Genomic DNA, 14,250 nt, shown 5'->3' with positions numbered 1-14,250 from the left:
ATAAGGTGGAGTGGACAATGGCACCGATAGAAAACAAGCATTAGCGAAGCCAATAGGTTTCGTCTATGCAAGAGCTATAGGCTTTGCCAATATGTTGTAGCCATGTTGCACACCAGTGTGGCTGTGGGATAAAGGAGAGGAGCATGAGTTGAGTGTTGTGGAGTGTCATGGAGGCAATATAGTGTTGTAGAGTGGAAGGGCATAGAGTGGGCTAGAGTTGAGGCATAGAGTGTCAGTGGAGTAGAGTGGCATGGAGTGCTGTGGAGCAGAGCACAATGGAGTAGCATAGAGTGGTGCAGAGTGACTTAAAGAAGAGTAGATTGTTAGAGTGGAGTTGCGTACAGTCGTGTGGGAGAGTGGCATGGCAGAGTGGAGTAGAGTGTTGTGGCACAGAGGTGTATTGGAATAGACCAGTGGTAGAGAGTAGAGTGGTTTAGTGCCATACAGTGTAGTGTCAGCCAGTGGAGGGATGTGCTGTAGAACAGAGTGGAGTAATGTGGTGTGGAGTGGCAACGAAGGAGTTGCGTAGAGTGGCACATTGGAGTGGTGTTGCAGAGGAGTCAAGAGTCAGAATGGAGTTTTGTATAGTGGCCTAGAGTAACGTGGTGTAAAGTACAGTGGTCTGAGTAGACTGGCGTAGAGTGCATCGGTTTTGAGTTAAGCAGTGTAGAGTGCACTGACAAAGTAGAGTAGGGTGAAGTGGTAGAGGGTAGACTGTGGCTCAGGGTGCAGTACAGATTAGAGTCAGGTGTAGTGATTTGGAGTGCAGCCGGTGGCATGGAGTTGAGTGGTGCAGAGAGCAGCTGCGTACAAAACAGTGGTGCAGAGTAGAACAGCAGTGGTTCCCAGCCTTTTGACTTCTGTGGACCCCCACTTTATCATTACTGGAATCTAGGGACCCCCACTGAATCATAATTGGAATCTGGAGCACAGTGAGGTGGTGAGGAGTGTGGCACCAGACAATAGCAGTGCTAAGGCCGGCAGTAGTGGTAGGCTGTTTCAGTGGAACACGCTCACCTATTTCATTGCTAACACACGCATCCACCACATAGTATAAAAACAATGTTTTGACATAGGCAGCTGTAATGTTTCCGGGCTTCTGTTTGAAGTTATCTGTAAAGCAGTAATCTGATGTCTAGATTTTTATGGCACAGTGCTACTGCATGTGCTGCACATACTGAGGCTATTACTCATTAATTGTAGTTGTATAAGCTACACCTTTAGTGGCTTGCCAATCTATTATTAAAATGAGTTGGTACCCTGATGTGCTGACTGTAAACAGAAAGGTTAGACATTCACTAGAGTCTCACATTAATCAAGAGCTAATTGTGCTTTAATAGAAGAACATTATAATATGTAGCCACAGAAGGTGTGCACATCCCGCCTGCAGGCCTGTTTCAAGAGTTACGTTACAGACCCGTAAACTGGAGTACAAGAGAGGCACGAGCGAACTCCACTAGGAGAGTAATTTGCATTCCTCTTACTTTCCTAGACGCTCACACGTTGAAGTCACAAAAAAAAGTAAACACCAAGCTCCCTCTAAAAAAGTCTGACATTTAACCTTCGAATTTAAATAAATGCATAGCAAATGCAACAAGAGAAGAACAAGATTTAAATGCCTATACAGAATGTGAAATCGTGGAAATATAAAGTAAACAATGTTTGGGCAAGGGCAGGGACAAACTCAAGTTGGACAGCCTAAAACAAATAGAGTCAGCAAATAGAAAGCAAGGAAATGTGTGTTACAAACCACAAAGCCAATGGTAAGCAATGGGCATAATGCATAGAAAGGGAAGCTTCCTGAAATGTCTTCAAGATAACTTCAACAAATCAGACAGCTGTGCTGTCTGGTAGGCTGCAACCTAAAAACAATTCTTAAAAAAAAAAAAAAAAAAAAAAAAAAAGAAACTGCTTATTTTTAGGTCGAGCATAAGCAGGCAACCTCAGCTAACACTTTTAGATATTCTTAAGGCTTAGAGCTATTTCATTTGTTGGTTGGTGTGACCTTGACAACCTACTGGTCAGTACTGCCTCTTTTTTCTATTTCAGAGCAGCGACCAACTACTGTATTCCACTTTGGTCTCTTTATCTGTTGCTGTGACGGACTATTTTTGTTATTCATTTGGTGCTCCCCTTTAACTGTGGGTGGTTTAGGCTGGTAGGTGCCTGCATTTTATTGCAGCATTCCGTCCCTTCCATCTACTGCCATGTCGCTGACATTTGCTTTGGCTTTATTCCAGTGCTGTCTTCATTTACCTCTGGCTCCTAAAATAAGCTTATTTTACTGAAGAAACAGTTGTTTAGCTCACTCCTCATCAAAGCCACAATATGCACTTTCTGGTAGAATGTAGCTAAACCTAGAAGCAATGGTGTGAAACTTACTTAACCTCGCACCTGCAGCCTCTCCCCAGTGCCCCTCCCTGCCAGCATCGCACGCAGGGCATTGCCTATCTCCTTTATTGGGGCCATAATCCTTCCCAGGCTGCTCGGCTTGTTGAAATGCAAGGAAACTTGCAAGACTTCATTCTGTTAAAATAAAATACCTTCCAGACATATTTTCCAATTACTGTTCAGACGTTTACACAACTTGAGGTAGTGCAATCATCTTCTCGTCTCTCCTCCAGGGATTGTGATTTCTCATGTCAGTAGCCGCCAGCGACCACCAAAACATGGCAGGAAAAGATGAAATTAAGAGACGGGGTTGACCAATTTATGTGGCAAGAAAAGTCCAGTTCTGAATTTACAGTGCCAATTTCTCTAACTCAAAAAAATGCGAGACCCATTGTACTGCAAATGCTTGTTGTTTTTAGATCTCTCCCAGAGATAGCTTATAGCGGTGTGTGGTCAAAACAACCAAAAACTTAGTGGCCTAGAGCCAATCTCCACTGCTTACGATTGGTTGTCTTTCTTGACACTCATATGTATGAGTATTTTTTATTTTATTTTTAAGGCTTAACTTCCTCTTTGCCTCTGGGGAATAGCTTCTTAAGCATCCCTTAGATTGAAAGCCTTGGATCCTTCGACTGCTCATGATTGGCAAACTACATTTTTTCTTCTCAGCATTCTACGAGACGCTGCATTTGTTTTGCTGCTCGCCCTCTTCCTTGTGTGGTATCCCCTTCAAACGCTGCCTCCCAGCTTGTCCAGTTTTTCCCATTTGAGGAGGGGGGGGGAGTTAGAGGGAGAGTTTTTTTTTTTTAAAGGTGTAAGCATACATCACTCAAGTGCACACAAAAAAAATGAGGGAGCTGCTAGAGGGTCATAATGCGTGCACGTTCAAATTGAGCTATTTTACTTTAGTGTTGATGCTGCATGGGGTCAGCAAAAAGTACTGGCAAAGCAATAGGTCGAAAAGCTGATAACTATTGGCTTTGCCAGTAGTTCATTATGTCAAATTGGCCAATACATAATTGTGGAAATGAAAAGTGCCAGGATTTTACTAATGAAAAGGAGGAATAGCGTTGACAAGCTCAGCCCTACATCCATGAGCCCAATTTCCAATAAAATGTCTCCTCTAGATATCACCCATCACTCTTATAAATGCCAACATGTCAAGTACAATTCACTGGGTAAAAGAGGTAAACATGGTAGATGGGCCACTAAGTCTCACACATCAATAAAGAAATTGTAATCTGAGGACACAATGCGATGCGAGGACCATGCTGTTGAGAACTCTAGCAGCACTTTAAGGACATGCGTTGAACTTAATTTATTGATAAAATTAATAAAGAGCTGCTCATTACCTTACATTTACTTTAGACATCTTGTCAGCATAAAAAGTTATCAGGTTATAAGAGGATTGAGACCAAAAAGTGCATCTCTGTACCCGCGACTGGATAGACTACTGGTGCTCTCGGAAGAAAAAGAACAATTGTTCCAGATAGTCACGTGGCTGCTACAATTCTCCACAGACAGCACAAGGTACCTACCCATTGTTTCCAGGTCTTCGCTCTGGCTGTGTAAAAAGCACCGTTTCTTCTCCTTCAGAAGGTGCTGCAGACGCTTGAACTGATCAATATAGAGAGATTGCAAGCGAATGAGCTTCTCTCTCATTATAAGTGCTACCTCCTCAGCTGTATACACCCCGGCATGCCTAGAACAAAACAGCGCATCCAACTGTTCAATACAAAGCAAGCACAAAAACAACAGAACAGCTGAGTTATGTGCAGGAGTTACTTTCTTGCCATCGACAAAGGGTGTCAACTACACTACTCTTTATTGAGAGGGGATCTCATTCTCATAACAAAAACAACCCCCCACCAACTTAACTTGGCCCAGGGCATAACAAAAAAGGTGCTCTTCTTGCAGACTGGTGTCAATGGCGGCATCCATTCGGGAAATGAACGGCGGGAAATCTCAGCGAGAAATTAAGACAAAAATAGTTGAGAAAAAATAAGCTCAGATGTGGATGGCACACTGAAAGACCCTGTATAGGGCACTGTTCTTAGGAGCTTACATTCTGTGAACTTCCACCTAAGAGGTTGCTACTATGAAAGACAAGGGGCTGGACCAATAAATAAAGCAGTAGTATAATCTAGCAGAGTTGTCAATACTCCCACAAAGCCACATCTAGGGAGTTTTGTTGCCAACATACAGAGATAATATGCTCAGACATTCCTACAATTACCCCAGGCAGAATGAAGTCGCCCTAAGACTGGATTCCCTTCCTACCTCAAAGACAAGGTCGAGAAAGGAACAAATAAAAGCTGCACAGATAAATCTAATATAAAAACTCACTTCTGACGTGATGAGGCATGCAGGTCAAGAGTTCAAAACCCAACAAGGCCAGGTTAGCCTTACAAATTCAATACAGGACACCAAGAAATTAGGGAGTAGTATGCTCTGCTTCCAGGGCTTAGTAATGGTAAAAACTTTTTCTACATAGGTTTTCAAGAAACATATGGACAATCCCCCCCCCCCAACAAAAACCAGATCCCACAACAAAATGTTATGAAGGAGACTTATTGTCTTCAGTATTTCCCCGTGGGACTCAAACAATTTAATTTCAAAACACAGTTCAGACACACATCTTACTTGAGAGGGTCTTCCTGATCACTGTCAATGCTGTCCGCTTCACTGTCAGGATCCCCTCGCCACGTTTGATCCACAGACACCAGTTCTTGCTCCCCATCACTCCAGCTGTCTTCGTCTGAAAGAAGGTAGAATTAAAATATGCCCAACAGTCGTAGTGCCAACTCTCAGTTCCATGAGGGGCAAAATACTTAAGAGCACCGTGCTGATAATTGAACTGTAAGCCAAGGTGCAAAACCAGCTTGAGTTAAACTTCTGTGGTAAGGCACCAGTTATAGGCAATCATACATAGCATGCCCATAGAAGACATTACTGAATATAGGAAGAGAGGACCCATGGGATCAAGCTTTCATGTGCTGTGAGCAAGTGCCAAAGTGGGTGCGTATACGGTAAGAAAAGGGTCAGAAAGACCTGATCACATAGATTATCCATGTGCCGCGGACTGGCGGACAGGCAACACCCCCAAAAGTGCAGACGCTAAAGTATTTAGCTCTTACCCAAGATCCTACTGGCCTCGCTGCGGCTTGCCTCCTGTGTCTGGGATCCCAGGTCGGCCCGGGTATAGGAGCTCAGCTGACACAGTAGGGACTCATTACTTGGTCTTGGGGTTGACTTCTTCAACTGGGCACGAAGGGCCAAGGTATTCCTACGGGCATGCTCAGCACAGAATGACACACTGTGGGAAGAAAGGCACAAAGTGCATAAAAACCAGCACCAACTACACTGCCTTGATTGAACCGTTTGGAAACCTTAGCCCAATTCTCATTCCATTTCCCATGGCTGCTAACACTCCTATCAAAACCATCTAATATGCTCATTTCAGGAGTCCTATGCCTGGATCACTCCATTTCAAAGCCCCTATTGGATTTGCTGGCTAGTACAATACCTACTCTGCCAGACTCAGCCTGCTGCAAACTCTGGCCATCAAACTTTCTCCGATGGATACAAGGGCTACTAACTTCAAGCCCTGCATGAATTGCATGCCCATTCACAATCATTGCAGGCATCAGAATTAGATTCCGTCCGTCCACAAACCCACTTATCCAACGTTAATAGTTAACTACAAACACTACAGCAGATTTTTTTGGTTTGGAGAGCAAAATAATGTCACAGTCCAGCTCAATGTGTGTGTGAAGATTGTGAAATCTTAAAAGCAAACATGGCTATGAACAGCAGCCTAGTGTAACCCTCTGTCCCTCATTACACTGCTTTCAATCAACCTCCTTACGCAATACTAATAGTTCAGCGACTTGTGTATACTAAACTGACGGTGGGGCATCAGAAACAAACTGCTAAGACGGGCAGCCTATTGGTACCACCTTCTGCCGTGGCTCCCCACCAGATTTCTTACACAATGCATAAACACACCCATCCTTTTTCTCAGGCTTGGGCGCAGCGTATGGACATCGGCGCACATTCTTGGAAGAGATGTAACTGCACTGCTTAAAGGGCGCGTTGCGATCTTCAAGGATATGCTTGAGGCAGAAGTCGAAGCCATCCAGGCGGGGTTGGGAGCAGGGGCGGTGAGTGAAGGAGCAGGCCAGAGGCTCCTGAAGCCTTCCTGCTGTGGAAGGACGTGCCCGGTTAGGGGGCAGCACATGGATACGGATCCTGTTCATCCTAATAAAAATAAAAAAAAGACAACAGGACAAATACATAAACCATCAGGTTACCATTACTGCAGTTTGAGTGTTAATGTTGTAGAGCAATAGAACACAAAATAACTGATCCAAATCTATAACTGTCATGCGCCAGAACCCTTCTTTATCCTTGGCATCTTACTACCCAGTGCAAAATGTCTTTGCGGCCATTATATCTACCTCAAAACGCCACAATTATAAGTATAATTTACAATACTCCTCTGCCCATCTATCCAAACTAGGTCTCAACATTCTTTCTCGGAAACGTAATTTTCCCCGGCAACTAAACATGAACTAGCATATAAAGAAAAGTAAGACTACCAACTAGCCTTTCTCCAAACCTTCTATGAAATACTTATGCAATTAGTCATGATGGAAACAAGAAACAATGGCATCTACCAAACCAGCTGCCCTATTACTAATACCTAATTTTTCTAGTAGCCTCGCTTTTTATGTTATGGAGGATAAATCAGCTAACAAATCAATCATGACCGCTACAATGCTTGCTCCTCACCCTAATCTTTGAATTAATTATGCACAGCCATTACGGTACATGTCAATCCACACATTGTGGCTACCTCTTGACCTCAATGTCATACTGAATCATAAAAAAAAGAAAAGAAAAATACGTAACATCAACAACAATCTGGACTCTTCCTTTAATAATATTATAAGACAACTTGAATTATCCCCTAAAATCAAGCATTTGCAATGCAATAGGTCTCTTTTGCAAGAGTTAGAGCTATGGGCGTTGTAAATGAATGTCTTTTACCTATGTGTTTTGGTTTTGAGTGTAGTGGACAGATGGATGCCACAGCAACCCTCCCAGGGGTATCGCTGCAGGAGAGAGAACACAACAAGGCCACCATCTTGGGAGAGTTTTTTGCCTTATTCATACAGACTGACAGCGATACCTTAGACATGCAACTCTTTCTAGTGTGTTTAACTGAACTTACATAGCACCAAACAATCCACAGAGGTATCTTTGTGACCTTTAAACTGGAGAATGAGGGGGGTCAAGAGAGTTAGGAGCAAAGAAAAGGGGACAGCCACATATTTCCCTGTGTTAAAACTTTTAAAGGAATTATCCCTCTACACTGGCAATACCAGCCAAACTTAAAAAAAAAAAAAAAAAAACTACTATACAAAAAGAAAAATAGAGGCAGCTTAACTGCAAATGAAGTAGTGTGTTTTTGTTTAGAATGGTACCTCGTTGGCAGTGCTATTAAAATGGCAGAACCTGGATTACCAAACACTATGTTAAAAAATTATAAAAATAAAAAATATATAAAAACACAAGTTATTCCCAAACTGCCTCAACATGCACCAGACAAAGAATCCTAGTGGAGAGGATGTGGTGTAAGGACCAGAGCTGCTGACCTCCCCGCTGGGAAACACGGTTCGAGTCTCCATGCCAGCTCAACATTCTGCGATTCTGAGCAAATCACCTCATCTCCCCTTGCTACCAGAAATTGATGTGTTCTTCTGTAATGTAACTGGTGGCCATGTAAAGCGATGTAATACCTTTGTATCATGTTTGCGCGAACTTAACTCCATTTGAAGAGGTCCAATTTACATCCAAAGGCTAGATTTTTTTTTGCTATTAAGCTGACCAGCCAAGAGCTTTCCTTTCAGCGACTGCTTGAAACTTGGCTATTCAGAGCATAATTTTCAGACTATCTTGAAGGTCCGCATTCAGTGCTGGGAGGCCCTCGGGTAGCCATGTGCTCTTAAAATAACATAAGTGATGGTTGTAACTCTCGTACATTATATCGCGAATCAGACTTAAGTATAATCAAACTCCCCGTTTTAACATTATCCAATTTTTAGTCATGTTTGAGCTCCTTTGTGGACTATATTGCAACAGTCTACATCAGTGGTCTCCAAACTTTTTAATTCTGCGCCCACCCCCCTCCCCAGTTGAGAAATAAAAGTAATCCCGCCCCCACCGAATTTTTCACAATAATTGTATAAAGATGGCAATGTTTAAATGTGTCTAGACGTATTTAAATATTGCAGTTAAGTGATTCACCTTTTTAAAAGTGCAATAACAGGTTTCTGCTTAAAACAGAACACTTATCTGTGTTTTATGCTTCCTTTGGCCACAGCCAAAGAAATGTAGCAACAGGCAACCAAGTCGTGCCCAGTCAACTTTTGCAAAGGGTCTTCCATTACGCTGAAGCACGTGTTGCTACGTTTTTTTTTTTTTTTTTTTTTAATAGTAACTTTGAGCTAGAAATTATGTTTTGATAAAACCGGAAAAACGTGGCGCTTATTTGAAAAACGCCGCAGCCGCACAATCGAATAATTAACAGTGGCCCCGAGCATCTACATATCCTTAACATACGTTTTGAAAAGCAATTTGGGCTGTACAATTACTTAATACATCCAACGGTACCTGCTAGCATCACGTCCGTCTTTACCAACTAAGGAAATATGTAAGCAATTTTGTACAGCGATCCAGCATCAACCCACCCAAGAATTGACTTATTTTCCAATGTTAAAGCAAAATGAATATAGCGTTGAAGAAGCCAGACTGCGAGCCACCAGACGCGGCTTAACGCCCGTTGGCTCGCCGTGAAGAATTTGGACAAGAAACTGCGACTAATAATAAAAAAAAATGTAATGCGGACACTTTGCGAAACGGGCATATTTAGTTTCTATAACACAATGCGTGTATAATTGACGAATGTGCATATTATAAAGCAAAAGAACTGCAATTCTTTGTGGTGCAGGCATCACGTCGACACCAATATTGATTTCAACTGGGTTGAAGGGCTTTTACCCAAATTAGATTAATCACACTAAACGCTAGAAAAATATCTTTCCTATTAAAACATGTTGACCTTTTGGCAAACATCACTTCCCATTCATACCTAGGGAATAGATAAATGCATAAAACAAAATGGTATAGGACTTCAATATCGTGTATCGAGAATATGCATTTTAAGCAATGATTTGATGTTTTAAAAGTGTACTATAAGTATTCTTTATAAAAGGATTATTATTAAACCTAAATCCCTTCTAGGCGTTTCTGTTTCAAATTACATTCCCACAATCCTTACCGAGGATTCCCTCCCAAATTATACTGTGGTCTCCTAGTTCTAGCTTTGTTCTCTTACCTTATTATTCTGTGCCCCTACACCGTTGCTGTTTAATGGTTTCTAACACAAGCCCAAATTCGTCGCACTTTTCTACTCAGGATCGCGATCAGTATATATCGCCGCCTAACTGTCCTCGTGGTCAAGGTACATCATAGTTTACAACCAAAGGTCCTTAATAGCGCCGTAGACTGGCCAAATTTACTCGCGATCTTTTTCCGCCCTAGTCCTTTTCCCCTGTAGGCGTTACTCCTAAAGTTCCCTCGTGGCCTTCTCCACCCTTGAGCCTCGTACAACCGCCGCCATCTTACCTCACCCCTGGCGGATCGTCAGTCTCGACAGTGAGAACGTAACAGACGCAGCGCCAACGGTCGACTGCCTACTGAGCCCCTCCGCCCCTCGCCGTACTCGCCCAGCTTTCCGCTAATTGGCTGCAGTCAAAAAATCTGCGCTTCAATTGGTGAGTTGGCGGTTAATGGTAGCTGTCTGTCACACACTTTCGCGTTTCTAATTCGCTTTAAAACTATATGTAAAGTGTGTAGCAACATACAAAATACACGTTAAAAATCACTGAGACGCAGAGGCATACGCTCACGGGAGTACGCTAGTAGTATTGGAAATACATTTTTTTTTTTTTTTTTAAACCGCCGTTTGAGATTATGAACTGGAGACAGAAAAGTGACAGAGCCACGAGGATCTGTTGAACGATCGGTAGCTTGGCCTACGCGTTATTTGTCTGAAATAAATTGGGAATATATATAATCAAATAAAATGCGATGGTGAAGCTATTCTGTCTTACTGACTTGGATTGGAGTAAGCAGCATTTACGACAGGTTATGATATTAACCCCTTCGCTGCCAGGCCTTTTCCCCCTCTTGTGCCGAGCCTTTTTTTTGGCTATTTGGGGCAGTTCGCGCTTAGGCCCTCATAACTTTTTGTTCACATAAGCTACCCACACCAAATTTGCGTCCTTTTTTTCCAACATCCTAGGGATTCTAGAGGTACCCAGACTTTGTGGGTTCCCCAGAAGGAGGCCAAGAAATTAGCCAAAATACAGTGAAAATTTAGTTTAAAAAAAAAAAAAAATGGGAAAAAGGGGCTGCAGAAGAAGGCTTGTGGTTTTTCCCCTGAAAATGGCATCAACAAAGGGTTTGCGGTGCTAAAATCACCAGCTTTCAGGAACAGGCAGACTTGAATCAGAATACCCAATTTTTCAACACAATTTTGGCATTTTACTGGGACATACCCCATTTTTACGATTTTTTGTGCTTTCAGCTTCCTTCCAGTCAGTGACACACATGGGCATGAAACCAATGCTGGATCCCAGAAACCGCAACATTTCTGAAAAGTAGACAAAATTCTGAATTCAGCAAGGGGTAATTTGTGTAGATCCTACAAGGGTTTCCTACAGAAAATAACAACTGAAAAAGAAAAATATTGAAGTTGAGGTGAAAAAAACATAAATTTTTCTCTACGTTTTACTCTGTAACTTTTTCCTGCAGTGTCAGATTTTCGAAAGCAATATACAGTTATGTCTGCTGGACTCCTCTGGTTGCGGGGATATATAGGGCTTGTAGGTTCATCAAGAACCCTAGGTACCCAGAGCCAATAAATGAGCTGCACCCTCCAGTGCGTTTTCATTCTATACCGGGTATACAGCAATTAATTTGCTGAAATATAAAGAGTGAATAATAGCTATCAAGAAAACCTTTGTATTTCCAAAAAGGGCACAAGATAAGGTGTTGAGGTTATTTGCACATCTCTGAATTCCGGGGTGCCCATACTAGCATGTGAATTACAGGGCATTTCTCAAATAGATGTCTTTTTTACACACTCTCTTATATTTGGAAAGAAAAAATGTAGAGAAAGACAAGGGGCAATAACACTTGTTTTGCTAATCTATGTTCCCCCAAGTCTCCCGATAAAAATGATACCTCACTTGTGTGGGTAGGCCTAGTGCCCGCAACAGGAAACACCCCAAAACGCAACGAGGACACATCACATTTTTTGAAAGAAAACAGAGGTGTTTTTTGCAAAGTGCTTACCTGTAGATTTTGGCCTCTAGCTCAGCCGGCACCTAGGGAAACCTACCAAACCTGTGCATTTTTGAAAACTAGAGACCTAGGGGAATCCAAGATGGGGTGACTTGTGGGGCTCTGACCAGGTTCTGTTACCCAGAATCCTTTGCAAACCTCAAAATTTGGCTAAAAAAACACATTTTCCTCACATTTTGGTGACAGAAAGTTCTGGAGTCAGAGAGGAGCCACAAATTTCCTTCCACCCAGCGTTCCCCCAAGTCTCCCAATAAAAATGATACCTCACTTGTGTGGGTAGGCCTAGCGCCCGCGACAGGAAATGCCCCAAAACGCAACGTGGACACATCACATTTTTTGAAAGAAAACAGTGGTGTTTTTTGCAAAGTGCCTACCTGTAGATTTTGGCCTTTAGCTCAGCCGGCACCTGGGGAAACCTAGCAAACCAGCGCATTTTTTAAAACAAGAAACCCAGGGGAATCCAAGATGGGGTGACTTGTGGGGCTCTGACCAGGTTCTGTTAACCAGAATCCTTTGCAAACCTCAAAATTTGGCTAAAAAAACACATTTTCCTCACATTTCGGTGACAGAAAGTTCTGGAATCTGAGAGGAGCCACAAATTTCCTTCCACCCAGCGTTCCCCCAAGTCTCCCGATAAAAATGATACCTCACTTGTGTGGGTAGGCCTAGCGCCCGCAACAGGAAATGGCCCAAAACACAACGTGGACACATCACATTTTTTCATAGAAAACAGTGCCTACCTGTGAATTTTGGCCTCTAGCTCAGCCGGCACCTGGGGAAACCTAGCAAACCAGCGCATTTTTTAAAACAAGAAACCTAGGGGAATCCAAGATGGGGTGACTTGTGGGGCTCTGACCAGGTTCTGTTAACCAGAATCCTTTGCAAACCTCAAAATTTGGCTAAAAAAACACATTTTCCTCACATTTTGGTGACAGAAAGTTCCGGAATCTGAGAGGAGCCACAAATTTCCTTCCACCCAGCGTTCCCCCAAGACTCCCAATAAAAATGATACCTCACTTGTGTGGGTAGGCCTAGCGCCCGCAACAGGAAATGCCCCAAAACGCAACGTGGACACATCAAATTTTTTTAAAGAAAACAGAGGTGTTTTTTGCAAAGGGCCTACCTGTAGATTTTGGCCTCTAGCTCAGCTGGCACCTAGGGAAACCTACCAAACCTGTGCATTTTTGAAAACTAGAGACCTAGGGGAATCTAAGATCGGGTGACTTGTGTGGCTCTGACCAGGTTCTGTTACCCAGAATCCTTTGCAAACCTCAAAATTTGGCTAAAAAAACACATTTTCCTCACATTTCGGTGACAGAAAGTTCTGGAATCTGAGAGGAGCCACAAATTTCCTTCCACCCAGCATTCCCCCAAGTCTCTTGATAAAAATGATACCTCACTTGTGTGGGTAGGCCTAGCGCCCGCAACAGGAAATGGCCCAAAACACAACGTGGACACATCACATTTTTTCATAGAAAACAGTGCCTACCTGTGGATTTTGGCCTCTAGCTCAGCCGGCCCGGGGGGGGCAGAAATGGCCTAAAATACATTTGTCCCCCACCTCCCCACCCCCCCACCCCCCCAGAGCGACCCTTGCCTATGGGGTCGCTCCCCCTGCGTGACATTGGCGCCCCAAAAAAATCCCCGGTGCCTAGTGGTTTCTGCCCCCTTGGGGGCAGATTGACCTAAAATCGGCCAATCTGCCCCCAAGGGGGGCAGAAATGGTCTAAATACAATTTGCCCCCCAGGGGAGCGACCCGTGCCTAATAGGTCGCTCCCCATCTCTAAAAAAACAAACCAACAAAAAAAAACACTACAAAAAGATTTGCCCTGGCGCCTAGAGGTTTCAGCCCCCCGGTGGCAGATCGGCCTAATAACAATAGGCCGATCTGCACCCGGGGGGGGCAGAAATGGCCTAAAATCAATTTGTCCCCCCACCCCCCTGGGGAGCGACCCTTGCCTACAAGGTCACTCCCCTTGCGTGATGGCGCAAAAAAAAGATCTCTGGTGCCTAGTGGTTTCTGCCCCCCTTGGGGGAAGATTGACCTAAAATCGGCCGATCTGCCCCTAAGGGGGGCAGAAATTGTCTAAATACAATTTGCCCCCCAGGGGAGCGACCCGTGCCTAATAGGTCGCTCCCCATCTCTAAAAAAACAAACCAACAAAAAAAAAAACACTACAAAAAAATTTGCCCTGGCGCCTAGAGGTTTCTGCCCCCCCTGGTGGCAGATCGGCCTAATAACAATAGGCTGATCTGCCCCCGGGGGGGCAGAAATGGCCTAAAATAAATTTGTCCCCCCACCCCCCTGGGGAGCGACCCTTGCCTACAAGGTCACACCACTTGCGTGACGGCGCAAAAAAAAGATCCCTGGTGCCTAGTGGTTTCTGCCCCACTTGGGGGGAGGTTGACCTAAAATCGGCCGA

The 14,250-nt window shown here is 43.6% G+C and overlaps 1 protein-coding gene across 3 annotated transcripts in view; it reads right to left on the bottom strand.

Annotated features, from left to right (window-relative positions):
• KANSL2 (KAT8 regulatory NSL complex subunit 2) overlaps positions 1-10,177 on the bottom strand; it is a 49,659-nt gene extending 39,482 nt beyond the window's left edge. For 2 of the 3 annotated variants that reach the window (XR_011202592.1, XM_069230508.1), the window contains exons 1-5: positions 10,084-10,177; positions 6,400-6,651; positions 5,529-5,707; positions 5,035-5,149; positions 3,930-4,093 (exon numbers count right to left, since the gene is read on the bottom strand). Coding sequence is in view for 2 of the 3 variants with exons in the window: in XM_069230508.1 (XP_069086609.1) it covers positions 3,930-4,093; positions 5,035-5,149; positions 5,529-5,707; positions 6,400-6,650 (709 nt within the window). In the remaining variant the exon portion in view is untranslated. Of the gene's footprint in view, positions 1-3,929; positions 4,094-5,034; positions 5,150-5,528; positions 5,708-6,399; positions 6,652-9,793 lie in introns of all 3 variants that reach the window. The other variant, XM_069230509.1, reaches the window with a different exon arrangement.
• Between the last annotated feature and the right edge of the window lie 4,073 nt (positions 10,178-14,250).

Source organism: Pleurodeles waltl, chromosome 4_2 (genome assembly GCF_031143425.1).
Source record: "Pleurodeles waltl isolate 20211129_DDA chromosome 4_2, aPleWal1.hap1.20221129, whole genome shotgun sequence".
NCBI classification, from domain to species: domain Eukaryota; kingdom Metazoa; phylum Chordata; class Amphibia; order Caudata; family Salamandridae; genus Pleurodeles; species Pleurodeles waltl.
The sequence above is the reverse complement of the archived record's forward strand: the minus strand, read 5'-3'. Positions and strand labels throughout refer to the sequence as shown.